The sequence below is a fragment of the Heterocephalus glaber genome, unplaced genomic scaffold, assembly GCF_053883595.1.
Source record: "Heterocephalus glaber isolate CG9 unplaced genomic scaffold, H.glaber_assembly_v1.0 deba00001472, whole genome shotgun sequence".
NCBI lineage: Eukaryota > Metazoa > Chordata > Mammalia > Rodentia > Bathyergidae > Heterocephalus > Heterocephalus glaber.
This window is the reverse complement of record NW_028258315.1, coordinates 44972511-45000159: the sequence shown is the minus strand read 5'-3', so window position 1 is coordinate 45000159 and position 27649 is coordinate 44972511. Positions and strand designations below refer to the sequence as shown.

Sequence of the window (27649 nt, the reverse complement as noted above, 5' to 3'; positions counted from 1 at the left end):
TCATTTCATTTCCTTCATAAATACTACAGTGTGCACTTGTCACCAGCAGGGATGTTTCCTTACAAGCCCACAGTCCCATCATCAAAACTTGACAAAGCCTTAGAAATGTCTTCCTGTAGAAAGTTTGTTCTAAGCAGGATTCTGCTGAGAACTGAACCACTTTGGTCTCTTTTAATTTAACAGAGCCCCTCCCTCATCCTTTAACTCTCTGTGCCTTTGATTTGTTGAGCCATGGTGTCAATTCTCCCATGGGATGTACCCATTCTGTATTTGTCTGTATGCTTTCTGGTGCTGACATGGTCTCCCAAAGCTCCCTAACAACCTCTGCTATCTCAGCAGTATCCCTCTTGTTTTCCAGAGCTGTCCTACAGTTTTAGATATATTCATAACGTTACTGGGAGTAGGGCTGGGCCTGATGGAGGAAGCAGGCCCTCCTCTGACCTCTCTGCTTCCCTTGGGCATCTATTCTAGGATCGATCTCTCTCTCTCTCTCTCTCTCTCTCATTGTCTCTCTCACTTCTTCCCTTCCTCCATCCCTCTCTCTCTCTCTCTCTGAATCAAACTCAGTGTGGGGAAAAAATCATGGAGATTAGGAGCAAAACACATCTGCACAATGACAGATTTCCAGCCCAGCCTTACTCCAGGAGGCCCACACAGGCTCCTAGAAAGACAAACGCATGTTCACCTGGGGGCCCACGGCTCAGACTCAGCAGACCTGGGTCTCCTGCCTCCACCACTTACAGATTGTATGCTCTGGCTTCCCTCCTCCCTGACAGATGGTTTCCTGAGGCTTTAAAGGAAAAGACACAGGGCAGATGCTTGAGGCACAAGGGTCATGTTCATGAGCTCTCTTGCAGATGCACAGAATAGCAGCCCAGCTCACAGTGGGGCAAACCACAGAGGTAAAATTTATGGAGCTGGAGGATCCAGGAGTGGACTTTGGGCAGAGCTGGATCCAAGAGAACATTCTCCATTCACTCTGTGTGTCACATGCTGGATTGGGAGGGCTCAGGGAGCCCAGGGGCACAGACCACACTGCCTTGGAAGAACTGCTACACCTTTCCCCAACAAAATGTTCCCCTCCCAGGGCAAGTGAGCAGTCCAGAAGGTCCAGCTAATCCTTTCCATGTGTCTGGAGACGTGGATATCTTCTTGTTCAGAGATCAGGAGCGAAATAAGGCTATCACAGTGAGTATCCAGGACAGGGGTCAGCCCCTCCTTGAAGCGTCTCTTTTCCTATTGCTTCTTTCTGTCACATAAACAGAGTCACACTTCCCTTCTCAGAAAAGCACTTTCCTTGGGTCACTCTCACTCTAGAATAGTCAATGGCTCACCTTTTCCTTCAAAATTACCTAGAAACACTGCCTGGCTCTCAGACCTCTGACTTGTCCCTATCTTACTTGTTTTCATCCCTGGTTTTTCTTGGGCCTTGGTCATAAAGCGTTCCTTGGGCTGTAGTAGCCACAACCTCAGTCACTATCTCTCTCTCTCTTTTTTTTTTTTGGTACCGGGGATCGAACTTGGGACCTTGTGCTTTCGAGGCAAGCAGTGGAACCACTGAGCTAAATCCCTGTCCCTCAGCTACCACCTCTTTCACTGTCCCCTGTGTGAAATGGCATTCTCTTCTGCCACTCTCCTTGTCCTTCAAAGGTAATGTTAGACCTCATGGGCCCTCTCCCCTGATTGCTGTAGCCTTAAGTGGCCACTCTGTCCTTGGAATCTTTGAGGCTAGGTATACACATGGATACGCACACACATGCCCCTCAGCAGTGCCTCAGCATCCTGGGGCAGGCCCAACACCCTGCTCAAGTCTTGACTGCATGCTGGTACACTCCTTGCATTCCTTTATGAAAGCTGTGCCCAAGGGTCAGGGCAGCCCACTTGTTCCCACAGCCCTCAGCACAGCCAGAGCAAGCCCTGGTCTACCCACCCAACAGACATCCTGGCCTTTCTCCTGGGCTGCCCAGACAGCCTCTGTCTTCCCCTGACTCAGGGATTCTGTAAGGCATTGGTACCCAGGGCAGCTAGACCTTCATGCCATTATCAGCTGGGCACTGGTGGGAAGACACATTCTGCAGTCCCACCTAGCAGGGCTTGGATCAGACATTCCAGAACTGTGTCCCCAGCCCTTTCAAGATGCTAAATGCCAAGGTTCTCAGAGAGGTGTTGCCCTGGGAGGTGCACTGTGCAGCTTTGGAGAATGGTCTGCAGACCACAGCAATTCTCTCTGGCTTTGACCTTGGAGATCCTGTTATTCTCCAATGCAGGACTGGGTTCTTTGATTTCCAAGCCTGGTTTTACCTCTTCCTTCCACTAAACATCCATTTCCAAATGAACTTGCCTATCCCACTCCACGAAAGACCCCAGCTTAACATACTCCCTACCCCAGCAAATCCCCCAACCTCATCCCCTCCTCACCCAACAGAGCCCCCAGCCTCACCCTGCTCTGAAGGAGCTGCTCAATGCCTTATAAAGGACCTGTTGCCACTGGGATTCTAAGGGTGACCTTTTCCCAGCTCTGCTATTACACACAGACATGCCAACTGGTGGCCTCAGTTTAGATCTTACATTTGCTGAACTCCTCCAGGATTCATAGGTGTGGAATTGTTTGTGGTACTTGGCAGATCCCAACAGGAAATAAAGTGACCTTGGAGAGTCCCAGTGAAGGGATTTTAGTGAAGGGTCAATGCTAAGTGTGGGTAGGACCCTGAAGGGCACATGCAGACCCACAGATCCCTGACCAGAGATCCGCTGTGATCAGTACCCGTCCACCATCCTGGGTTCTTCTCCCAAAGGAGGGCTAGGCCATGGAGGCACCCTACGGTCCAGATTGGAAGTGTAGGGCAGTGGGAACTATCAGTGGAAACAGCAGACCACCAGTGACTTTCCAGTTGGCCAACACTGACAACAGAATCTACTGATTAATTTAGGATTCCATAGTTCTTTTAAAAACTCAAATCTAAGTTCCTTGAGCATATTTGTCATATCTAGCATGTCAGACTGCATGGTCTTCAGTTAAATGTGAATCTCACTCCTGGTACCAAAAAAAAATGTAAATCTCAGATAAAATCATCGGTCAGTAGGATTATGCCCCAGGCTGTGTTGATCTGGGGTGCACATCTGGCTTGGCATCCGTAATTTATCTGGTGGCCCCACCTGGTGGCCTGTTCTCCAGAGCTGATTGGCCTCCCTGTGAGCCTTCCTTCCCATGCCACTCTCAGTCCTGGGCACTGTGGTGAGAATCACAGGGCTGGGCCTTTCCATAGGCATCCAGCTCCACAGGTGTTGGGTGTGCATGCTTTCTAAGTGTTTGTGTGTGTGTGTGTGTTGTGTAACTTCTTGTGTGTCCTTGTGCCCCTTCAGCCCATATGCAGTCCCAGAGGGGACGATGTGGAGATCTGGCCCAGGCACAGTGGGATGTTGGGTGGGGAGAGGAGACTGGGCCCCACTTGACCCAGTTCAATGTCCTCAGGAGCGAGAGCAGAAGAAGAAGATGCGGGTACACGAGAAAATGACATATGCCTCCAAGTTGTCTGCCAAGAACAGCAGCCTACGGCAGGAGCTGCAGCTCCAAGAGGAGATGGATGCCCAGGCGCTGCTGGCCAAGGTCAAGCAGCTGCAAACATTTGGTGACAACACGGCCTGGAAGCTGATCATGACCAAAGGTGCCACCTTCCACAGCCTGGGGTGGGGGACCTGAGGAAGTCATGCCTCTGAGGGACAGCATCTGGGGGGCCCTTGTGCCCCCAGCCATTCACTATATGCCTATAGGAGGGCTTCACGTATCTTCATCTGACTCCTATCTGCTACCTCCCAGGGCTCAATCTCTACAGACTGCAGCTCTAGGAGTTTGTGGGACACAGGGGCATGTGTATTCTGAATGTGGATAGACACCTCTGATACAGGCTGCATGATCTACAAAACAGGCAGTTCAGGCAGTTTAGAACTGGGGTGTAGCTCGGTGCTACAGCACTTGCCTGGCATGTGTGAGGTCTTGGGTCCTATCCCCAGCACCAACACCAAAACAAAAGCAAAACAAACCCCAAGAAACCCAACAAAATTCAAAGCCAAACCAAAAGAAAGCTTTGGCACTTTAAACTGCTTTATCTTATTCCTCACTGACTCCTCATTGATTTCTCCTGCTTCTTTCTAGCATGGCAGTCTGTGTGTGTGTGTGTGTGTGTGTGTGTGTGTGTGTGTGTGTGTGTGTGTGTGTTACTGAGGACTGAACTCAAGGCCTTCATACTGAGGTACATCTCCAGACTCTTTTAAATTTTTGTTGCTAATTTGCTAAGTTGCCCAGTCTGGGCTCTAACTTGTGGTCCTCCTGCTTCATTGTTCCAAAATGCTGGGATTACAGGCCTGTGACACCACACCTGGCTCAAAATTTTTTAATTATTTGAGTGGGTAGAATGCTAATACATACTCAGTACTTAAGATTTCTGACTGGTAATAAAAATAACTCTGTCGTATATATGTTCTGTTTTAATACATCCAATGTATTAACAATTAATTCCCACAACCCATGAAGGTTGTTACTGTTAACAGCCAGGAGGTGAAACTGAGCTGCTAAGGGGCTAAATAACTGGCCATGACCATGAAACTAATCAATGCTGCAGCTGGACAAAGCTAGAAAGAGGCAGAGTCTTGGCACACAGTGGGATCACAGGTGTGTTTGCTTTGCTTTGCTGTGGCTTCAGACTCAACATGAACAACATAGAGGAGGACAGGTTTATTTTAACTCATAATTTCAGAAGTTTCAGCCCATGGGTGGCTAGATCCAAGACAGAGGACCATGGCAGCAGGGTATGGCAGAAGAAAACTGCTTACCTCATGACATCCAGAAAGCAAAGCAACCAAGTAAGAGCTGAGGGGTGGGGGGTCAGAAAGCAGATATACCCTTCTTGGTTATGTCCCCAGTGACCTACTCTCTACAGCCAGATCCTGCCTCCGAACCACACATGGATTAATCCATTGATGAGGTTGGCCCTCCACAATCTAATCATTTTCCAAAGCCCCACCTCTGAACACATTAGCCTTTGGGGGACATTTTTGATCCAAACTATAACAGGTACTGAATGTGAATATAAAACATGACAGGGCTCCATACCTCCACCTCTGATGTTAGCAGCTTATTACTTTGGTGAGAATCCCAAGCTCGCTTGGAAGTTTTGTGTGCTGAACCTGGCACCAGGAAGCAGCATCACACTTTTCTGCCTCTGCTCTCTGTTCCTAAGACTGGCAGAGGCAGGGAAAGCAAGACAGAGAAAGCTGTCTTGGTTGAGCTGCAAGAGTTCTCTGTACTGAGCTAAACTGCCATTGAGGATCTTGGTCTCCTTGACGGACAGGGACTTCTCCAAAGTCACTCAAGGAAGCCAAGCCAGGGCCTCGGGACTCAGAAAAGAGCTACTGCATCAACCACACAGGGCTCTTCTCCTGGAAAGAAAAGGGATTCTGAGGTTCAAGAGCAAAGAGACACACAATGTCAAGCGTAGCTCCTTGGAACTCTGAAGTTAGGGAGCACGTAACACTTCCTCTCCCAAAGCACAAGATAGAGGTCCCCATGGCCCTTGGCCCCCACTTGGCAGCCCCTCTGCTTTGCTAGCAAGTTGTTCAGGTAGAGACCTGTTTCCTCTGTCTGCTTTACACCCTGTCAGTGTAGAATAAGCTGTTATCCAGACTGAGCTCTGGAGAATTCGAGTACCCTGTTTTTCTCTCCCACCTCATCCAGGTCCTGCTAGTAGGCCTTTTGCAATTAAGTCCAACTGGGTGAAAATTTTAGAGTGGAAATTTCTAGAGTGTCCAGATCGTCATTCCAAATGAAAAGGATACTGCAACAGGAGAGTCAGACCAAGATTTCCCACCAGTCTAACACCAACTATGGAGACTATAATACAGTGATCTCTTGGTATCTGCAGGCACTTGGCCTGAGGACACCCCCCATCTACACTTGGAGACCAAAATCTGTAAACACTCAAGTCCCTTACATAAAACAGTATATCACCTATGTGCATCTCTTGTATACTTTAAATCATCTTTAGGTTACTATAATCCTGAATAAGGTATAATTATTGTGTAAAAAGTGATACTGTGTTATTCATAGTGACAAGGGGGAAAAGTCTACATATGTTTAGAACAGATGCAACATTTTTCCAAATGTTTTTGATCTGTGATTGGTTAAATCTAAGGATTCAGGATCCACAGATAAGGAGGGCTGGCTATGTATTGGGGAGAAACTTCTATCCTTTAGCTGGTGGCAGAGAGCAACACCCCTATTCCCTGTGATCCCTGTAGCCTCCCAGTCTGGCAGCCAGAGCCCTGTCCAGGAGCCTGTTGGGCCCCCTGTAGGTTCTCTGAGTGCCTGGCCTTTGGCACAGCCTGGACCTCTCATTCCCATTTGTCTGCCTCCTCTCATTGCAGAAAAGAAATTGGAACCTGATTCGATAAGCAAGTACATTGACCAGAATCGAAAGATGTTTCTCATCCAGGTAGGCTTAGTTGAACCAGAACAAGGGCTTCCAGCCGGGGTGTCTGGCCCAGGCCAGGTTCTGTGACCTCCCACCGCTCGCCCTGCTGCCCCTCAGTATTCCCTGGATATGAAACGCAGTGAGATCCGGCGGCTAGAGATGCTGGCAACCTGGGAGGAGACCAAGCTGGAGCAGGCTGAGAAGTCTCTGGAGAAGGACGCAGCCTTGTTTGATGAGTTCCTCAGGGAGAATGATCGCAGCTCAGTGCAGGCCATGAGACTGTGAGCTTGCAAGGGGCTGGCCAGCCTAAACACACCATCCCCTGGGGCCCTCTAGCCTGTGCACACTCATTTATTCTGCCCTGCCCTAGAACCAACCCAACCTTAGCTGGACCTCAGGCTGACCCCTGGCCAGGCTTGACCACTGGCCAGCCTTCTGGCTCCTGCCTCCAACCCTGACCCGGAGGCTAGTGGTTAACTGCTGGTATTTACTCATCTGTGATTGTCCTCCTGGTTCCCATCCATCCCTCAGGGCTGAGAAGGATACCAAAGCCAAGGTGGAGAAGATCATGGAGATCCAGGACCTCACCACTCAGATTGTGAATATAAAAAGGTGAAGGCAGAGGGCATGCTGTCCTTTAGTGGCCTGTCTCCATTTTCCTTCATCACTTGACCCATAGCCAAAGGGAGGTTACCACGTAACCCTTGCTGCTATATACCTCAGGAACTCAAATCCCTGCCCATTTTCAGATGGGGGGTACTAAGGCCAAGAGCAATTCAGTGATTTTTCCCAAGGCCACACCACATCGATGAAGGACCAGTTTGGCTCAGTGGCTCCCTGGGCTTCAGCCTGAGAATTGCAGGCAGAGTCTCCTGGGTGGAAAGGAACTTGCAACCACAACTCTGGGAGCTTTGGTCACTTCCAGTCCTTTCCCCAGCATTCAGAGCTCCGAAGAACAGGTTGCCCACCCATGCCTCACAGTAGATGGAGCCTGACCTCAGCCTTCCCTCCCTGGGCCTAGTGAAATCTCCAAACAGGAAGACACTCTACAGCAATACAGGATCTATAAGGATTTTCTGTACAAGCTGTCTCCCAAGGAGTGGCTGGAGGAACAGGAGAAGAAGCGGTTGGCTCTCAAAAAGGCCAAGGAGCTTGCTGAGACCCCCAAAGAGGGGAGTGTGTCCTCCATACCAGTGGACAAAGGTAGTGGAAAAGAGAATGGGGATCCCTAGGGTGGGCTTTGCTAATATACCAAGATTTTGTGCCCAGCTGGCAGGGGCCACAGGCTGGCCTTTTCTACCTTTCATGGCCTACACTAGGGCCACTCTGGGCTCTATGTGGGGCAGTGCTCACCCTTTAACCTCCCATGGGACCCATCCCAAGCATTTGCATGGGGAGGTGGCCACTTCTCAAACAAATCCAGGGACTTTCCTCTGGAACACCTTCCTCCCTCTGAGGCAGGGACAATCAAATGAGCCTGAGCCCCAAGACCTGAAGCTAGATTACAGCTGATGCCAACTAGGATCCTTTCTTTGTTTCTTTAGGACCAGGGAGCAAGGGCAAGATGGTCTCTCTGTGGGCCAGAGGTACATGGCTGTCCTAGGCTGGAAGGGGCCCTGTAACTCAGACCAGGGCCCATGGAACCATTACCCTGCTTTCTCCAGAGGCTCAGGGCTTGAAGAAGCCCTGGAAGCTTCTTCAGGCAGTGAGGCTGGGGCAGGTCCCATCCAGCAGCAGCAGTGTCCAGCCTACCAGTCAGCCCAGCATGCCTAGCCGGTTGGACTCTAAAGGGTGAGTGGCCTTGCAGGGGCCTGGGAAAGAGCTGGGGCTTGGGGAAGGGAGTACTACCTGATGGTTCCCAGGAATAGTACAGCCAACCAACCAGAAAAGACTGCTGCTAAAAGATCCTTAGAATCCCAAGAGGAGGGCCAGCACAGCATGTAGGGTTACAGGAGAAATGTCAGAGGTCAGAAGGTGGAGCAAGGAGCATGGGATATTTATTGTGGTTTCCAAGGAAGGAGTGGCTGAAGTGAGGAAGCAGGCTGAAGACAGGCCAAATTGAATAATGTCAGGCATAGTGCTGTTCTTGGTAGTTTGGTCCTATCCGTGGGGAGGGCACCAGATCAAGGCAGGAGACAAGTGGCCCTAATACAAGAACCCTGTGCCGGAGGGCTTGGACACTGGAGAGCTGGTGGGTTTGTGATGGAGAAGCATATCCCAGGATAAATCAGAATCATTTACCATCTCTAGGAATTGTCTAACCTGGGGGAGGAGTCCCCCTGTAGTCAGCAAGGACCCAGATGTCAGAGCATCAAAAATACAAAAATTAAAAGACATGGTACTACAGGGGTGAAGTGGCATCCTGGATGGTTTATTTCTTGCTGCTTGGCACTGGGGATGGAATCTAGGGCCTCAAGCATGCCAGGCAAGTGCTCTACCACTGAGCCATACCCTCAGCTCTCTCATGGTTTTAATGACATTCATCTGATGATAAATACGAACAGATTTCATATTTATTGGCTTTTCATATATCTTTGTTTGTGAAGTGTCCATTTTCTGTACATTTTTATTAGATTACTGGTCTTTTTCTAATGGTTCTCTGTTAGTTCCTTGTATATGTGAAGTGGTAGCCCTTTGTATTAAATGTAGGACAAATATTTCCTCTCAGTCTATGACTTGTCTTACTACTCTTCTAATGCTGTCTTTTGAGGAACAGGAATTCTTAATTTTAATAATGTAAATTTACTCTTTTAACTTCAGACTGGTGCATTTTGCACCTTGCTTAAGAAATCTTTACCAACCCAAAAGTCACTAAAATACTTGGCTGTGTTTTCTTAGGAAGCTTTGCAATGTATGCACTTGGATGAAGGCAGTGGTGTGCAGATGGGGAGAAGTGGGTGTGGGTCCATAGACCTCCCCATCCTCCCCTTCCTCTCCCTCCCTCCACCTCTAAGCCTGAATATCTGCTTATTCCTGCTATGTCCTGTTCCTTGTCCTCCCTGGCCTGTGACTGCCTGGACCCCTTCCTGTGGTTTTGTCTCCACCTGCCTCTGAATGCCACACCATAGGCAGGTTGGTGACCACCACTGGTAACACTGAGGCTGGGCCAGGCATGTGCTGCATGTGAACTGTCGCCCCTGTGACCCAGCTGGGGAACAATTATTTCAGTATTTGGGAACAGAGGTTCTAAGAGATTAGATATGCCATGCTGCTTCCTTTGCCTAGGTTGTCCCTCAGCTCTGAAGCTCTATGTTGGGAGAGTCACTGAGAAGACAGGTCTGGATCACATTGTTCTGGCTTTGAATCCTGGCTGCTCCATCCATTAACCAGTGACCAGGGACAATGAATACATTTGGGCAAGCTGTGAGCTGCACAAGGCTCATAACTGGTCTAGCCCACTCCCAGTCACCAGACCAGGGCCCTGGCTCAGGGTACATCCCTCTGGAAGGTGAATTCTCAGAAAGGCATCTTCCAGGTCAGCAGTACCCCAGCAGTGGCCTTGAGCAGGTAGCTGGCTTTCTGAGATATACTTCAAATTCCTGTCTTATAAAATGGGCATCAGTGTGTGTACAATGGGAGGCCCAGGCTCTTGTCATGGTTTCTCTTCTGGGAAGCCCTCCTTGGTGCCCTCTTGGGGCTCCTACCAAGCCCTGTACTGATGCCCCTCCACTTCAAGTGGCTCAGAGCCTGGCAGGGAGCCAGCCCAGACCATTCCTCAGCCAGAATGACCTGCACATCCTGGGCCAAGTCCCAGGCTGGGGGAAATGAGGGAGGATTTGCAAATATGTGGAGGTGGGGACCCTTCCAAGGAGCTGTCTAGGGCCTCACAGTCAGTATTAAAGCCCACACAACCTTTACTGTGCCCCTCTACCCTAGCCCAGGAGAGGCACTGTGAGGTGCTGCTCAGGGTCATCTGGAGGTGGTCTCGTGTGTTCTATGATGACTGTAAGTGGGAATGTCAAGGGCAGGTGCCAAGACCACGATGGGGTAAGAAAGGCCTCAGAAGTGGCTCTCAGAAAACAAATGGTCAGAGAGAGAGGCAACTCATGCAGATGCAAAGGCCTTGAGGTAGGGCCAACACCTAGAGAGAGGGGAAGAAGCTCACAGGGCAGGGACATAGTGACTTCTAGGGTGCAGTAAGGAGTAAGAGTTGTTGATTGCAGCTTGAAAGTGTCCCCTGTCTGCTGTGTGACATCTGCGGAGCCATTCAGGTTGGTGCTATGTCTGGAAACTGGTGGGGAGGACAAGGATTAGGGAGATGTTCCATCCATGTCTACAGGTCTCTGTGCCTGCTGCTTACTTCGGGCCACCCTGGCTGGTCCAGGGAGCCCTGACCCCAACTCTTTGCAGGTCAAGCTCTACCCTCCCATCCCTCCAGTCTCAGGAGGACACTGACAGTGAAGGAGAGGTCAGTGGCCCAGTTCTGCCTATCCCTCCTCCCCTTACCCCACCACCTCCCCAGCCCAGGCCCTTGCCCACACGGCCTTCTCACAGGAGCTGCCACTGTACTTCACGGAGCCCCAGAAGCTCCTGGATGTCTTCACAGAGCTGGAAGAGCAAAACCTGTCACTGATCCAGAACATGCAGGAGATGGAAGAAACCTTGGATGAGCTGAAACTCATCCTGAAAAACACACAGATCCGCATGTAGGTTGCAGGCAGCAGGATGGGTCCCCTCCCTGACTGTTGTCCTGGGAACCTTCTCTACTGCTTGCAGGCCTGGCCCTAGAAGAGGGCATGTCCTCTTGGCAAGGCTGAGGCAAGAGCAGGGCCCTGGAGCCCACCTAGGAGTTGGAGAGTGGAGCCACATGGGTTGATTGATCCCCATTCTGGAGCAGTTTGTGGCAATAGGGAGGCATCAAAAAGATCTCCCAATCCAGGTGCCTTCTGCTGCTGATGCCAGGCTCCTTGGGTATCTCACAGGCCCTGCTCAGTACGTTGGAGGGAACCCTGGCCCCAGACCTTCCCCTAGACCTTGGTAATGCCCATGTGCTGTGTCCCAAGGGCACTCAGGTAGTCAGCTTGGACAGGGCTAGAGGCTGGATGGGGCAGTCACAGGTCACTGAGAAGTGTCAGCTGTCCACACCCAACACTGGGACAGGCCAAGCCTCCCATCCTGTTCCCTTAGGATTGTTGTGAAGGGTGTCGTACTGTTGCTGGGCTGGCAGGATAATGAGGATAAGAGGAGGCACAGCCATAGCTGGGGGACGTGGCACAGTGAGTCGGTGCTATCTCACAGGTGGTTCTAGGTTGAGCTGGACAGGGGTCTATAAGGAACAAACCTGGAACTCTGTCACAGATGGCAGAAGGGCATTATGGAGGAAGGAGGCTTGTCCATGGCAAGGGGCTAGGGCTCTGGGGGAAACCCCAGCCCCCAGGACCAGTCAGAGGGCAGCAAGTGAAGGCAGGTAGTATCCAGCTCTCACCTGGAGCTCCCAGGAGGCTCTTAGGATCCCTCCTGCTGGGTGTGGCCACCAGCCATCCCAGTCTTCCTCCAGAGGCAGCCACTCCATGGACCAGGTGGACTGGGCAGGGCAGAGGCAAGCTGGGCTCTAGGTGAGGCTTGCCCAAGCAAGTAGCCTTCACCTCCTCAAATACTGAGCATCTTTTCTGGGTCAGATCTGGGTCTAATTCCTGCACAGGTAAGGCAAGGTGCCACTCTCTGCCCTAGCCCAGACAGGCCCTGCCCCATGGGGCTTACATAAGATGTCAGCCGATAGATCTAGCAGGCCCATAGATGATTTGGAGATACTGATATGTTTCAGAAAGAAGATAAAGTGAGTGACATGAGAAAGGAGGCTGCAGTGGAGGGTGACAGCAGATGAGAGAGGTCAGGAAGGCTTCCAAAAGAAAAAGTCGTGGTCCAGGAACATCCTGAGGGATAGAAAAGTAGTCAGTCATTCCAAGATCTGGGGAAGAGGGCTGCGGCCAGAGGGAATAGCAAGTGCAGAAGCCCTGAGTTGGGAACCAATGGAGGTTTCAATGTTCCATGGGGGAGCCATGTTTCTGAGAACCTATGTCCTATTGGTTCAGGATGATTGGGAGTTTCCAACAGGATGTGAAAATACCAGCTCTCAGGTAAGGTGTTCCCTGGAAAACTGGGAGGTGTCAGAGACACAGAGAAAAAGAGCTTGAGAGAGAAAGGAAACTTGCTAGATTCCCAGAGAACCTGTTGAGAAGGCAGATCTCTCCCCCATCATGCACACATGCATGCATGTACACACAGGCCCACGTACCTCACAGTAGAATGCTGGATGTGATATCCAGGAGCTGGTTTCAGGCAGCTGTGCCATCTCTCAGAGCACTAATATTTGGTTTTCAGAGGAGTCGCAACCCATGTGCATTTAACTCCCATGAACTCAATCACCTCTTCTCAGAAAACCATCAAAATACAATGTTTGAAAAGTATAAAACAAATAGACAACTCAAATAGCCCTATATCTATTAAAGAAATTGAAACAATAATTAATAACGTTCCACAAAGGAAATTCCCAGGCCCAGATGGGTTTACTAGTGAGTTATACAAAATATGTAAGGAAGAAATTATGTCAATTCTCAATAATTCTCTTTTTTCAGAAGATAGCAGAAGGAATACTTCCTAACTCATTCTATGAGGCCAGCATGACCCCAATACCAAAACTAAGCAAAAACATTAGGAAAGAAAAAGTACATAAAAATCTCTCTCATCAACATAGATACAAAAATCCTCAAACATTGGAAAAAAGTGTGACTGTGTTAGAAATAGTATACACACACAATCACAGGAGTGCTCACTACGCATTATTCAAAATAGCTAAAAACTGGACACAACCCACATATCCAGCAGCAAGTGGGTGGACAAGCAAAATGTATTCTATCTGTACCACTAGGTTTTGGTTGTTGCTGTAACAAACTGCTACAAACTAAGTAGCTTAAAACAACATTTAGTTATTCTCTTATAGTTCTGCAGGTCAGAATTATGAAATAAGTTTCACTGGGTTAAAATTAAAGTGTTGGCAGGACTGTGTTCTATCCTGGAGGCTCTAGGGGAGAACGTATTTCTTTTATTCTTTTGTTTAGGGTTAAATGCATTTTGTTTTGTTTTGTTTTACTGTTGTGCTTGATATACTTTTTTTGTAGGTGCTGAGGATCAAACTCAGGGCTTCATGTATGCTAAGCATATACTCTATCACTGAGCTATCCTTCCAGCCTAAAATGCATTTCTTGCTTTTTCTGGCTTCTAGAGGCCAAGAGATTCCCTGGCCCCTATCATCTTCCAGCCAGCATCCATCAGATGAACATTTCTCATGTTACATCATTATTATTTCTCTTACCAGTCTCCTCCCTCTATTTATAAGGACTCAGGCCTGAGATTACAGGAGGCCCACAATCTTGACCTTCAAGGTCAGCCGATTAGAAACCTCAAGGCCACCTGCAATCTTGGTTTCTCCTTGCCAAGTAACATATTAGAGGTGCCAAGAATTAGGACATGAACATGAGCAAGGCACTATGCCCTTGAAAGACTATTTGGCAGTAAACAAAATGAAGTATTAACGCAGGTAAGGACATACACATGATGCTGAGAGAAAGAAGCCAAATACCAAAGAATACCTACTAGGTCATTAACTTGAAGTTTTATAACCACCTGTGTGGGTTATCTACTGTTGGATCAGGAATCAGACACAGTTTAGCTTTGTCCTCCATAGGGGGGCCCTCACAGACTGCTATCCTTACGGTGGCTGGACCACACTCATCTGAAGCCTCCACAGAGGAAAGATCTGCTTCCAAGCACACTCATGGAGCTGTTAACAGGATTGTTTTTCACTGGTTATTGGTTAAAGGTCACCCTCAGACATTTACTAGGCAGGCTTTGTGACACAGGAGCTTGCTTCTTCAAAGTTCTAAGTAGATGGAGTGGCAATCTGCTGTAACCTAATTATAGAAGTGACATCCTTACACGAGCTGTAGGCGCGCCTGTGCCGGGGGAACGCACAAGCGCGCCCTTAACACACTACTACCTCCTGCATGACTCATCATTGAAGCAACAATAGGCAGAGAGAAAGGAAAGGAGGGCGAAGCACTCTTTACCACAACAGACCCGGCAGAGGGGTTCTGGGAGGGCTAAGAAAGCGCAAGAGTCCACGGAAACTGCATACACACTGGTCCAAGGCTGAGGCCCTCGAAGCAGACAGGAGAGCAGAGGTCCTTCCTTTCAGTCCTTCTTTCTGCAGCACCCTGAAGCTAGGGACCAACACCAAGGGCGCACGGGGATAGGAGGCATTAAAATGCTCCTGAGGGAGCACTGAAGTTTAAAAAAAAAAAAAAGAAGTGACATCCTGAAACTGAGCAATAAGACCAAGATCTGTCTCTTTTTCCCTTAACATGACCACCTCCATATATAACTTCATCTGATCTTTGTCGGTCTTCTCTGCACAGCTATCCCCTGTAGGATATCTATTGCAGAATGTAAGGAACTGCACATAGGCAAACTAACCAGCAACAGGAATAACATGAGGAAATGATAATTTTGGACAAAAAATAATCAGTTTTTCTTGAGATTGGCAGAACTGAAAAACAGTGTGACTAGGTGATTAAGATCAGGTGTGTATAACCTGGCCAGAACCTTCACCTATGAGAAGATGTGCACTAGTCCACCATTATTCATTGCCAGCCTATATAAACTGCTCCTAAATCACCTTTCATCAAGATGGTCCATTTGGCTGGTCCTCCATTGTGATCAGCTAGCTCACCATACTAACTTTCTTTCTCTATCATCTCTTTGGCTTTCAATTAATTGGCTTGTGTGGTGACCAGACCATGCTTTTACATGGTAACAGACTTGGTGATTCAGCTGAGAGTAGAGGCTCTACCTGTGGTTAGCTGACCTTGACAGGCAGTCCCTTGGGTAATCTCCCAGCAGCTGTCAAATCCTCTTGCCCTGGAGAGCTATCCCTTCTGTTTTCCTATCCTGACACTGGCTGCCTCCAAGTAACCCTTATGGTAGAGAACCAATGGCTTTGGGTAAGTCCATGGATTCGACATGGAGCAGGCTAAGGTGCAACCCAGAAACTTCCCCTTCCATCTAAGTCAATTCCTCTTTGTGAGACAGGGACATTTGGTTAATGGAGTGCTCTGTAGAAACAGGACTTTTACCTAGAATCTTGGAACTGATTCACAGTATCTCCTTGCTACAAAATTTGTGTGTGTGTATATATATATTATATATATATATATATATTTTTTTAACTTTCACAGGCAAGTGGCATTTGAAAGCAAACAAAGCTGATAGGACAAGGAGGTGTTCAGCAATTTACCTGTGCTGGGCTTGAACTTGCAATCCTCCTGCGTTAGCTTCATAGAGTACTTACAGCCATGTGCCACTGTGAGCAGCTCTGTTCCTCATTATTGAGGGCTGTTGAGGCACAATTGTCAAGAAGATTTGGAAATACTTCCTGTTAGAATTACATATCTTTGGTGGGAGGAGCAAAACATTTCCCTAGCTAGTTTTAGGTATGTTTGATTGTAACCAGGCTCTAACTCATTATTTCTATTTTTGAGTAATGACCATCTAAAGTTTGTTGACCTCAAGACTTTTGCTCATGAAAGAGACTGGTCAGTTGAGGATGGATGGTCCAAAGAGCAGGAACATGATAGCCACTAAAGATCCTAATAGAAGGAAGAACCAAATGAGATTGGGAATAGACTGCTACATAATATCCCATACTCCTTGTGTTAATGTCCTTTATATTGACTTAATGTAGCCAATATGCCTGGGCATAAATTTCTTGAATGTTCTTTTTAATTAGCCCTGAGTTGTTAATCCATATATAGCACAAGGAATTAGTGACTACACATAGCTTGCCTTGTTCTGCCAGCAGGAGTCAAAGGCCAACCGGTTGTCAAGAATGGCATTGACCAAAGAATCTAGTAAGGTTTGGGGTCTAGCAAGGGTGTCACTTGTCTTGTAGGCTAAGGTCTCCATATAGGTCAAGAGATTTTGGAGGGTGACCTCATGATAAACCCTCTCCAAGGAGCAGTGAAATCGAGTTGTAGCCCCAATTCCTGCCATGCTGAGGCCAATGGCTCATTTGTTTTTGTGAGGGCTCGGTGGCTTTACTAAGTATTTTCCTGAAGGACGAAAGAGTTCTTTGAGTGCATTCCTCTTGGTGTTATTGATTGATGAGGCATTTATGGGCAACAGGTAGGTTGGATTAGGGTTTGCTGTGTTCTGGGAATGCATGTATGGAAATATCCACATAGAAAGGAGATTCCTGGGAAATGGAAGGGTACATACCTGTCTTGGGGAAGACAAGTGTAAGAAAGTGGTAATTTTTTTTAAAATCAGAATGTTTTAGTGATCTATGAACCCTTCACTCTGAAGCAGAGATTGAGAAACACCTTTGTTCATAATCCAGTCTCGTGGGAAAAGAGGGTGTGGTCAGTTATGAGCTAGTGTCTGCCATGATGATTTGGCTTAATGTTTTTCATATGGTACAAGTGCTGTCATTATTTCTTGCAGTGCCCATGATGAGAACTGGGCACCAGTGTCATGATACACAGAGACCTAAGGTCTTAGGTGTCCCACAGTGGTCTGCTTGGTGACTGTTCCTGGATCTGATGGACATTCAGTCTTTCCTCAAGTTCAGTGTTAGCTGTAGGATTTTCTGGATGTCCTTTGTCAGTTTAAAGAGGATTACTTCTGTTTCTTCTTTGCCAAAAGTTTTGTTTTGAGTGGGTGTCATATCTTTTCAGGCTTTTTCTGTTATTTATATAGTTATGTAAATTTTTTCTGTAGTCATTTAGTGTGGTGAGTTACATTAATTGATTTTTTTTTTAATTTTTGAAAAGCTTTGCATTCCCAGAGTAAATCCCACTTGATTGAGGTGCCTTAATTTTGTATATTGGTGGGGTTGTTTAGCTAAATTTTTTGAGGAGTTTTGCATCTGTATTCCTCAAGGGTACTGGTGTATAGATTTTTTGTGTGTGTGGTCTTTGTCTGATTTTGTTACCTGAATAACACTGTATTATGCATTATGAAGTATTCTTGTATTTTTGGAAAGAAATTTTAGACTAAATATCTGATTTCTTGAGAAGTTGTAGGGCAATTCAGGTGATTTATTTCCTTTTGGATGAATTTTTGTAGTTTATGCTTTTTGAGAAATTGATTTATTTATCTGAGATTTCAAAATTAAGCACAGAGTTGTATGAATGTTGATTTTAGTTTGTTAATATGATATACTATAAGATAAAAAGATTTTTTAAATCTTAAAAAAAAGATTACCAGATATAGGCCCACCCATTTGGGGGATAGTTGTTTTTCTGGGCCTTGATCTTTTAAAATTTTTAAGCATATTCAATCACCCAGGAATGTAAGAGCTGTAGAAGCAAATCCATTGGGAATGGCCTGACCTGACTTCCATATGTTATAAGGGCTCAGGAAAGGGCCCAAAAATTTACTTTATGGCATACCTTAATTGTTTTATTTTAAGTGGGTTTAAGTTTGACCTGGTCGAAGATGTGGAATAGGTGTACCTGAGGTGAAGTATGCTCAGTTTGGTCTTTCCAGGGAGCCCTTCTCATTCTGAGAAGGGCTATAAGCAGGAGCTTTAACCAATTTTCTTAGGTCTCCTAACAAAGTTTAGATAATGTCGTTTTGCAAGTTTGATTGGTTTTTTTCAACCTTTCCTGATGAGTATTGTATCCAAGCAGTATGGCGTTTCCAGAAAATAACCAAACCCTGGGCTATCTTTTCAGTCATGTGAGCCACAAATGCTGGTCCATTATCACTTTGTAGGGTCCTAGGGTGTCCATACTGGGGGATAATCTCTTGTAAAGATTTGGGGTTATTTCAGTAATGGTTTCAATCCAGCAGAGACTTTTACACAACCTGATAAAGTATTTGTAATTACCAGGAGATACCTAAAGTTTCTAGGGGTCCAGGGCAGGACAGTAAACTTGCCAATTTTCTGAGTAGGCCCCCTTAATCTGTGCAGGTCTTAATATTTGGTCTTGAGGGTGGTCTGTTCTGGGAGTTATTAGTTTGATATAAATGGCAGCTCTGTGTAGCCAATTGTACTATTTCGGGTAAGTGTAGGGTAGTCATAAATTGTATAAGCCAGTTGTATACCACTTGTTTCCCTCTGTGAGCTTCCTTAGGAACCACAATGGCCATTGCTTTAGGAAACAACAGCAGTCTATGCTGGTTTTCAGACCATCCAGGGTATTGCTCTTTGTAAATCCCTATTTTACAGCCCCTTCCCTTGCTTTTTCAGAGCATACTAGTTGATAGCTCAAGGGTTTAGTGGGTGCAGGAAGCAGGGCCATTAACAAAATACCACTTTTTTGTGTGGCCTCCTTGGTGGCTATATCAGCTCTGTTTTTGTTTTGTTTTGTTTGAGACAGGGACAGGGTCTCACTATGTAGTTCAGACTGGCCTTGGATTCATTTTATAGCCTAGGCTGGCCTCAAACTCACAGCAGTCCTCCTGCCTCAGCCTCCTGAGTGCTGGGATTATAGTTGTGTGCTACTACATCTGGCTTCAGCTTTGTTTTTTTCCCTTCATGATTCCCCGTCACTGTGCTGATGTCCTCTACAGTGAATAATCACTATCTTTTTGAGTAGCTGCACTGATTCTAACAACTTTAGTATGAGGATGATATTTGATTAGCTATCTATGAGAATGGGGTTTACTTTGATTATGCTTTTTGACAGTAGTACATCTGTCACCAAACAGCTATCAGTATCAAATCCATCCTAAGAAGAGGCAGCAGAAGCTATTTTTCCTATCAAAGCTGGTTGTTCCATTTCATTTTTCCTTTTGATGTCTTCATTCAGCAGGAAGTATCCAGATCTGACCTAAATCCCACGGAGTTGTGGAATAGACATCTGATAGTGGAGTACTGAAGCCATGTGAACCTAGTTCCATTTTTTACTTCACCTGACCCTTGTCTTTCTTCACTGGGCAGCTATCTCCTCTACCCTGTCTGTTGTGTAATGTCAGGAACTGTGGGGTAGGTATACTAAATCAGTAACAGGAATAGCCTGAAAACATAATGACATAACACTGGTTTTCTTGACATTGGCAGAACTGAAAAATGTCTTATGGCTAGGTGATTAAGATCAAGTATGCATCATCTGGCAAGAAACCTGGATCCTTCATCAGTGAGAAGCCACCCACTGGTCTGCAATTACCCATCAGCCACCTGTATATACACCACTCCTAAATCAGCTCCCAGGCAAGATGGTCCTTTAGCTGGTCTCTCATCTTGCGATCAGCTCACCATTATACAATTCTTTTCCTACCATCCTTGCCTCTCAACTAACTGGCCTCTGTCATGTAGTGAGCAGACCAAACCTTTGTGTGCTAACAATTTCATCTTGTGTTGCATTAGTTGGAGTCAAGTTACTAGGCTCAGCATGCTCAAAGAGGTAAATAACAGGAGGCAGGTGATACTGGGATCTTAGTCTGCCTACCATAGAGACAACCTGCAGTGACAGCCATCAGTCCACTGGACTCTTGTGGCTGTTGAAGGGGCGGAATCCACTAAAATGGGCATGAGGAAGTTTCTGAAGTGATGACAATGTTCTGTCTTAATTGTGTTGGTGCTTACACAGGTATATGTTTGTCAAACTTCATTCAACTGTATACATAAAATGGTTATATTTTATGATATATAAATTATACATTCTTGACAAACTTAGGACTTTCTAAGGTGTTGTCACCTGCCTTTGGACAGAGTGAAGGTGCCTAACAGTCATAGCATGAGCTTCTCTCGTGCTTCTTTGGTCAAGAGGACAGAGCATCCTTTCATTCTCTGACAGGGAGAACAAGGGCTCTTGTGCACCACTACAGTAGGTGCTTCCCTGGATTATAGCCCTGTATGCCTCACTTGCCTCCACTGAGTCTGGCCTGCTCTCTGCTATCCTTGCTGTGCTTACTCCCTGGCCCCTCCCAGCAAGCCAAAGGACCCAGAAAGATGGCATCTGGGACTCAGAAGAAAACACAGGTGTCCCAGAACTTGGCCAAGATAACTTCAGATACCAGTGCATTCTGTGCTTCATCAGTAGCCAGAGTGAGTGTGGGCATGACAGGGACCAAGAGGAGGAGGGTTAGCAGAAGGCTCAAGGAACACTGAACTCTGCCACAATAAGCAAGGGATAAAAAAAGAGAACTTAAATTGGAACCATTTCCTAGAAACTACAAAGCTGTTGGCTTCCTTCAGGAAGAGCCAGCCCAATCAGAAAGTCAGAAAATATGGAGGATGAGATCCAGCAGAAGCCCACCCTTCCTACTGACTAGTGAGCACAGGCTGTAGGTAGGTTCAGCTTCATGAAGTGGTGAGCACTGGAGCACAAAAGATGTGTCACAACCAGCAGAAACCTTTCACTGGCATTAGTCTGTGAAAGAGCAGAGAGCATTGGGAGGGCTGTCTTGGGGAGTCCTGCTAGGCATTCGAAGCCTGTGGCTGCCACCCAGATATGAAAACACAGCTGAGATTCCACAGCTCAGGAGAAAACTGGACTGTCACATCAGCCTTTCCCCAGGGTCCAGCTCAACATTCAAGGAAAACAGTACAATACATCTTAAGTTTCTGGCACTGGACTCATGGTGACTTCCAGGAAAATTTCCCCAAGAAAATTGGAAAAGTAGATTCATTAAGAGGATAAGTGTAAAAATTTAAGTAAATGTAAATACTACATGAATTAAAGAAGACATATTTCTTTTTTTTTTAGTTCTTTTATTGGTACATTTTAGGTATACAATTCGTTTACATTTATCATTGGGTGTTTGTACCTGTACGTGATATATCTTGCTTCTTATTTTTTTCCCCATTACCTGTGCACCCTTCACCCCCTCCAACCTTCCCTATTTACATAGATTTCATTTCCTTTTTCTTTTTCTTTTCTCATAGTTTTTCCTTTCCCTCTTTTCCTTTCCCCTTCGCCTCCCTTCACTCCTTCGTTTTTGGACCTTTTTTCCTATCTCAAATGATCAATTATTCATTTTAATCATTTTAACCCTTGTTTACACTATCAGTTTCTCACACTAGAGAAACTATTTGGTATTTACACATGTGTGTCCTATTTATTTCACTTAAGAGTATGGCCTCGATATGCATCCATTTAGCTATAATTGACTCTAGGCTCTCGTTCTTTATGGCTCAGTAGTACTCCATTTTATTAAAAAATCACATTTTCTTTATCCAGTTTCCAGTTGATGGGCACTTGGGCTGCTTCCAAGCTTTAGCTATTACAAACTGTGCCACTATGAACATGGGTGCACATATATCACTGTGGTATGATTCTTTTAATTCTTTTGGGAAGATACCCAGCAGGGGAATAGCTGGGTCAAATGGGACCTCTAGTCCTAGTTCTTTGAGGTATCTCCATTCTGACTTCCACAGTGGTTGCACCAGTCTGCACTCCCACCAACAATGGAGAAGGGTTCCTTTCGCCCACAACCCTGCCAGCATTTGTTATTGGTTGATTTCTTGATAGCAGCCGTTCTTTCTGGGGTGAGGTGGAATCTCAGGGTTGTTTTTGTCTGCATCTCTCAAATGACGAGTGATGTTGAACATTTTTTCATATATTTATTTGCTGCTTTTACTTCTTTGTCTGAGAAATGTCTGTTCATTTTGGATGCCCATTTTTGAATTGGGTCTTTGAATTTGAGGGGCGGTCTGATTTTTTTCAATTCTTTATATATTCTAGATAGTAGTCCTTTGTCTGAGGTACAGCTTCTAAAAAATTTTTCCCATATTGTAGGTTATCTGTTAGCTCTGTTGGTGGTTTCTTTTGCAGTGCAGAAGCTTTTTAATAAGATGAGATCCCAGGTGTTGATTCTTTCTGCTAGTTCCTGTGCTGCTGAGGTTTTGTTCATGAAGACTTTTCCTATGCCAATGTAAGAAGACATGTTTCAATTCCTCTTAGATGGTACATCCCTGCCACCTGGAATCAAATGATTCTTCCTTCCTCAGTGCTGGGACCGCAACTGTGTGCCATAGTATCTGATCCCTTCATTCTATAAATCTGATGGGTCACTTTGATGGACTGCAGAAAAGCCCCAGGCGTTAAGATCATGAGAAGACTGAAGAAAGTCAAACATGAGGTCATCAGAGGACAGTGAAGGTTGGCCTTCACATGCCTGTAATCCTAGCTACAGTGGAACTTCCATTCATGAACTTAATTCTTTCCATGATTCTGGCTGCAGAATTTGTTCCACAATTATATTTGCAACCAAATTTCAAGTATATATGTACTATGCTGGCAATTTGGCTGCAACCAGAATCATGAAACAAATTCTGGGACCAGAATCATGGAGTTAAGTTCGTGAACCAAGGTACCACTGTATTTAGGATGCTAAAGCAGGAGGATCCCAAGCTTAAGGCCAGCCTGGGCAATTTAGTGTGACCCTTCTCAAAATAAAAATACAAAAAAGGAGTGGAGATGTTGCTTATCATCTGCATGACTCTAAGTTCTATCCCTAGTAGCTCAAGAAAAAATAATAATAAAGAGGAGGACAAAAATAAGCTGGGGGAGTTCCCAGAACTTGTAAGAAAAGGACAAGGAGATGGAATGAGCCCAGGTAGGACACATATAGGTGATGTGTGGAAGGAATCCCAAAGATGAGGGCAGAGAGAACTGGAAGTGCAGCTAGTGGGACTGTGGATCAATAGGTTCCTGAACCTCACTGAAGGCAGGAAGAGTAGCCTGCTCTGAGACACATTTCATAAAGGTTTAGAGCAACTGGTGAAGTGGGCAAGGAAAATATGAAACCAGGTACCTATGAAGGAGTCAGAAAGGATGTGCGCCTCACTGTGTGTCCTCCAGAATCCTAAATGTCAGTGCTAGCGCAGTAGTTATCTTGAGTTTGCTGGAGAGTGAGGTTTTTAATTTAATATTATTTCTAGTTGTTGTTGCTGTTTAGGTAGGAATATAGTAACTGTTTATCTTGGTCTCTTATATGACCTTTATACATGTCTAATGGTACTACTTAAAAAAAAAGCATAGAAAATTTTCTGGTTAGATGTTCCCAGGTATTTTTAAAGAGATCTTCCTTCCTATTATCATTAAGGACATATTTTATAACTTTTCCAATTCAGGCCAACAGCTGAGGAAATGTCAAACATACAAACATAAAAACATGGAATGGTATAGCAGATCCCAAGTTCCATCACCAGCTTCCACAATTACTAAATCATAGCTAGTGTAATTTCACCTAGACCCTACTTCCCCATCTTTTATATATTGTTTATTTTTTTATTCTTAAGTTCTTTTATTGGTACATTTAAGGTATACAATACGTTTACATTTATCATTGGGTGCTTGTACCTGTACATGATGTGTCCTGGTTCTTATTTTTTCCCCATTTCCTGTGCACCATTCACTCCTCTACCCTTCCCTATTTACACAGACATCATTTCCATTTTTTTGTCTTTTCTGATAATTTTCCTTTCCCTTCTTTCCTTTCCCCTTCCCCTCCAATCATTCCTATGCCTTTGGACATTTTTTCCTATTTCAAATGATCAATTATTCATTTTAATCATTTTAAACCTTATTTACACTACCAGTTTCTCACACTGGAGAAACTGTTCAGTATTTACACATGTGGGTCCTATTTATTTCACTTAAGAGTACTGCCTTGATATGCATCCATTTAGCTTTAAATGACTCTAGGTTTTCGTTATTTATGGCTGAGTAATACTCCGTTTAATTAAAAAACCACATCTTCTTTATACAGTTTCCAGTTGATGGGCACTTGGGCTGCTTCCAAGCTTTAGCTATTACAAACTGTGCTGCTATAAACATGGGTGCACATATATCATTGTGGTATGATTCTTTTAATTGTTTGGGGAAGATTCCCAAATCTGCATCAAATGGGACCTTTAGTCCTAGTTCTTTGTGGTATCACCATACTGATTTCCACAGTGGTTGCACCAGCCTGCACTTCCACCAGCAAAGGAGAAGGGTTCCTTTCTCCCCACAACCCAGTCAGCATTTGTTATTGGTTGATTTCTTGATAGCAGCCATTCTTTCTGGGGTGAGGTGAAAACTCAGGGTTGTTTTCATCTGCATCTCTCAAATGACCAGGATGTTGAACATTTTTTCATATATTTATTTGCTGCTTTTAATTCTTTCTCTGAGAAATGTCTGTTCATTTCAGATGCCCATTTTTGAATTGGGTCTTTGAATTTGGGGGCTCTGATTTTATTCAGTTCTTTATATATTCTAGATAGTAGTTCTTTGTCTGAGATACAGCTGCTAAAAAATTTTTCCCACATTGTAGGTTGTCTCTTAGCTCTGTTGGTGGTTTCTCTTGCAGCACAGAAGCTTTTTAATAAGATGAGATCCCAGTTGTTGATTTTTTGTACTAGTTCCTGTGCTACTGAGGTTTTGTTCATAAAGTCTTTTCCTATGCCAATGTCTTCAAGAGTTCTACCTAATTTACCTTTCAGCAAATTTAGTGTTTTTGTTTTAATATTTAGATCTTTAATCCACTTTGATCTTAGTTCAGTGCATGGTGATAAGTATGGGTCTAGTCTTTGGCAGGTTGAAATCCAGTTTTTCCAACACCGTTTGTTAAAGAGGCTATCTTTCCTCCAATGAGGGTGGTTGGCTCCTTTGTCAAAGAAGACATGGCTGAGTATGTCTGGAGTTGCTTCTGCATCTTCCAATCTACTCCACTGATCCTCAGGTCTGTTTCTTTGCCGGTACCATGGTGTTTTTATCACAGTAGCTTTGTAGTATAGTTTCAAGTTGGAGATTGTGATACCCCCTGCCATGTCACTGTTGCTTAGCATTGCTTTTGCTATTCAGGTCTCTTCTGGTTCCAAATGAATTTTTGGATTGTTTTCTCTAGTTCTGTGAAGTATATTGTTTGAATTTCAATCGGCATTAGATTGAATCTATATAGTAGTTTTGGAAGTATGGTCATTTTCACTATATTGGTTCTTCCTACCTAGGAGCAAGAGATGTCTTTCCATTTTCTTGTATGCTCTTCAATCTCTTTTTTCAGAGTGCTGTAGTTTTCAGTGTAGAGGTCTTTTGCTTTCTTTGTTAGATTGATTCCTAGATATTTCATTTTTTTGGATGCTATTGTAAAAGGAATTGTTTCCCTAATTTCTCTCTTGGTGAGTCTGCTATTTGTGTACAAGAAGGCTATTGATTTTTGAGTGTTGACCTTGTATACAGCTACTCTACTGAATCTATCAATTAAGTCTAGAAGTCTTTTGGCAGAGTTTTTTGGATCTTCTATGTAAAGTATCATATCATCAGCAAATAATGACGGTTTATTTCTTTCTGTTTGCTAATTGCTGTGGCTAATGTTTCCAGAACTATATTGATCAGGAGTGGTGATAGTGGGCATCCTTGTCTTGTTCCTGATTTTAGTGTGAAAGTTTTCAATTTTTGACCATTTAGTATGATGTTGGTTTTCATAGATAGCCTTAATTGGGTTGAGATAAAGACCTTCTATTCCAATTTTCTGTAGGGTTTTTATCATGAATGGTTGTTGGATTTTGTCAAATGCTTTTTCTGCATCTATTGAGATGATCATATGGTTTTTCCCTTGACTCTGTTAATATAGTGTATTACATTTATTGATTTAAGTATGTTGAACTATCCTTGCATTGCTGGGATAAATCTGACTTGATCAGGGTGTATGATATTCTTGATGACCCTCTGTACTTTGTCAATATCTTGTTGAGGATGTTTGCATCTATGTACATTAGGGAGATTGGTCTGTAGTTCTCTTTTTATGTTGGGTCTTTCCCTGGTTTTGGAATCAAAGTAACACTTGCTTCCAGGAATGAATTTGGAAATACTGCTTCTCTTTCAATTTCCTTGATGAGTTTAAAGAGTAATGGCAATAGTTCTTCTCTAAATGTCTTGCAGAATTCAGCAGTGAAGTCATGAGGACCTGGACTTTGCTTTGTTGGTAAATTTTGTATTACATTTTCAATTTCACTCATTGTACTTGGGGTTTTTAGAATTTCTATATCTTCTTCATTTAACTTTGGCAGTTTGTATGTATCTAGGAACCTGTCCATTTCGTCTGTGTTTTCCATTTTATTAGAGTACAGGTTCTCAAAGTAGGTATTGATGATCCTCTGGATTTCTGCTGGATCTGTTGTGACTTCAACTTTTTCATTCTTAATTGCATGTATTTGAGCCTTTTCTTTCCTTTTTTTGATAAGGTTGGCTAAAGGTTCATCGATTTTATTTATTTGTTCAAAGAACCAACTCTTTCATTCATTGATTTTTTGTATCATTCTCTTAGTCTCCATTGCATTGTTTTCTGCTCTGATCTTTATTAATTTCCTCTCTTCTTTGAGCTTTGAGTTTGTTATGCTCTTCTTTTTCTAGGAGCTTTAGGTTCTGCATTAGGTTATTTATCTCAGCTCTGTCTGTTTTCCTAATATGGGCATTCACTGCTGTGAATTTCCCTCATAGAACAGCTTTCATTGTGTGCCATAGATTCCTGTATGTTGTACTGGCATTATCATTTACTTGTAGAAACTGATTTCTTCTTTAATTTCCTCTGTGTGGTTGTTCAGGAGAGTGTTATTCAATTTCCATGTGTTTGTGGGGGTTTTGCGTTTTCTTATGTTATTGATCTCCAATTTTATTGAACTATGGTCTGATAATATACAGGGGGTAACTTCAATTCTTTTACATTTACTTAAACGTGTCCTATGAGCTAGCATGTGGTCTATTTTGGAGAATGACCCATGTGCAGCTGAGAAGAATGTGTATTCTAATTTGGTGGGGTGGAACACTCTGTAAACATCTATTAAGTCTATTTGTTCAATAGCTTGGTTCAGTTGTATTATTTCATTGTTAGTTTTTTGTCTAGATGATCTGTCTGTTTGTGATAGTGGGGTATTGAGGTCCCACACCACAACTGTGTTAGTGCTTATTTGTTTTTTCATGTCCATTAATATTTATTTTATATAGCTGGGGGCATTCGTATTTGGTGCATATACATTTAGGATTGTCAGCTCTTCCTCTTGGATTGTTCCCTTCACAAGGATGTAGTGACCATCTTTGTCTCTCTCTTAATTAGTTTTGGTTTGAAATCTACTTTGTCTGCAAATAAGACTGCTATCCCTACTTTTTTCCAGGTTCCTGTTGGGTGGAGAACTGTTTTCCATTCTTTTACTTTCAGTCTATGAATTTCTTTTTGAGTTAGGTGTGTTTCTTGTA

At 44.6% G+C, this 27649-nt stretch overlaps 1 protein-coding gene across 1 annotated transcript in view; it reads left to right on the top strand.

The window, feature by feature from the left end:
* The window catches only part of Cfap100 (cilia and flagella associated protein 100), a 58198-nt gene that overhangs the window by 20440 nt on the left and 10109 nt on the right, over positions 1-27649 (top strand). Inside the window, exons 4-13 of the mRNA XM_004854153.3 lie at positions 1088-1188; positions 3473-3665; positions 6421-6488; positions 6585-6748; positions 6999-7079; positions 7489-7670; positions 8012-8053; positions 8132-8258; positions 10818-10875; positions 10962-11113. Coding sequence (XP_004854210.2) covers positions 1088-1188; positions 3473-3665; positions 6421-6488; positions 6585-6748; positions 6999-7079; positions 7489-7670; positions 8012-8053; positions 8132-8258; positions 10818-10875; positions 10962-11113 — 1168 coding nt within the window. The remainder of the gene's footprint in view (positions 1-1087; positions 1189-3472; positions 3666-6420; positions 6489-6584; positions 6749-6998; positions 7080-7488; positions 7671-8011; positions 8054-8131; positions 8259-10817; positions 10876-10961; positions 11114-27649) is intronic.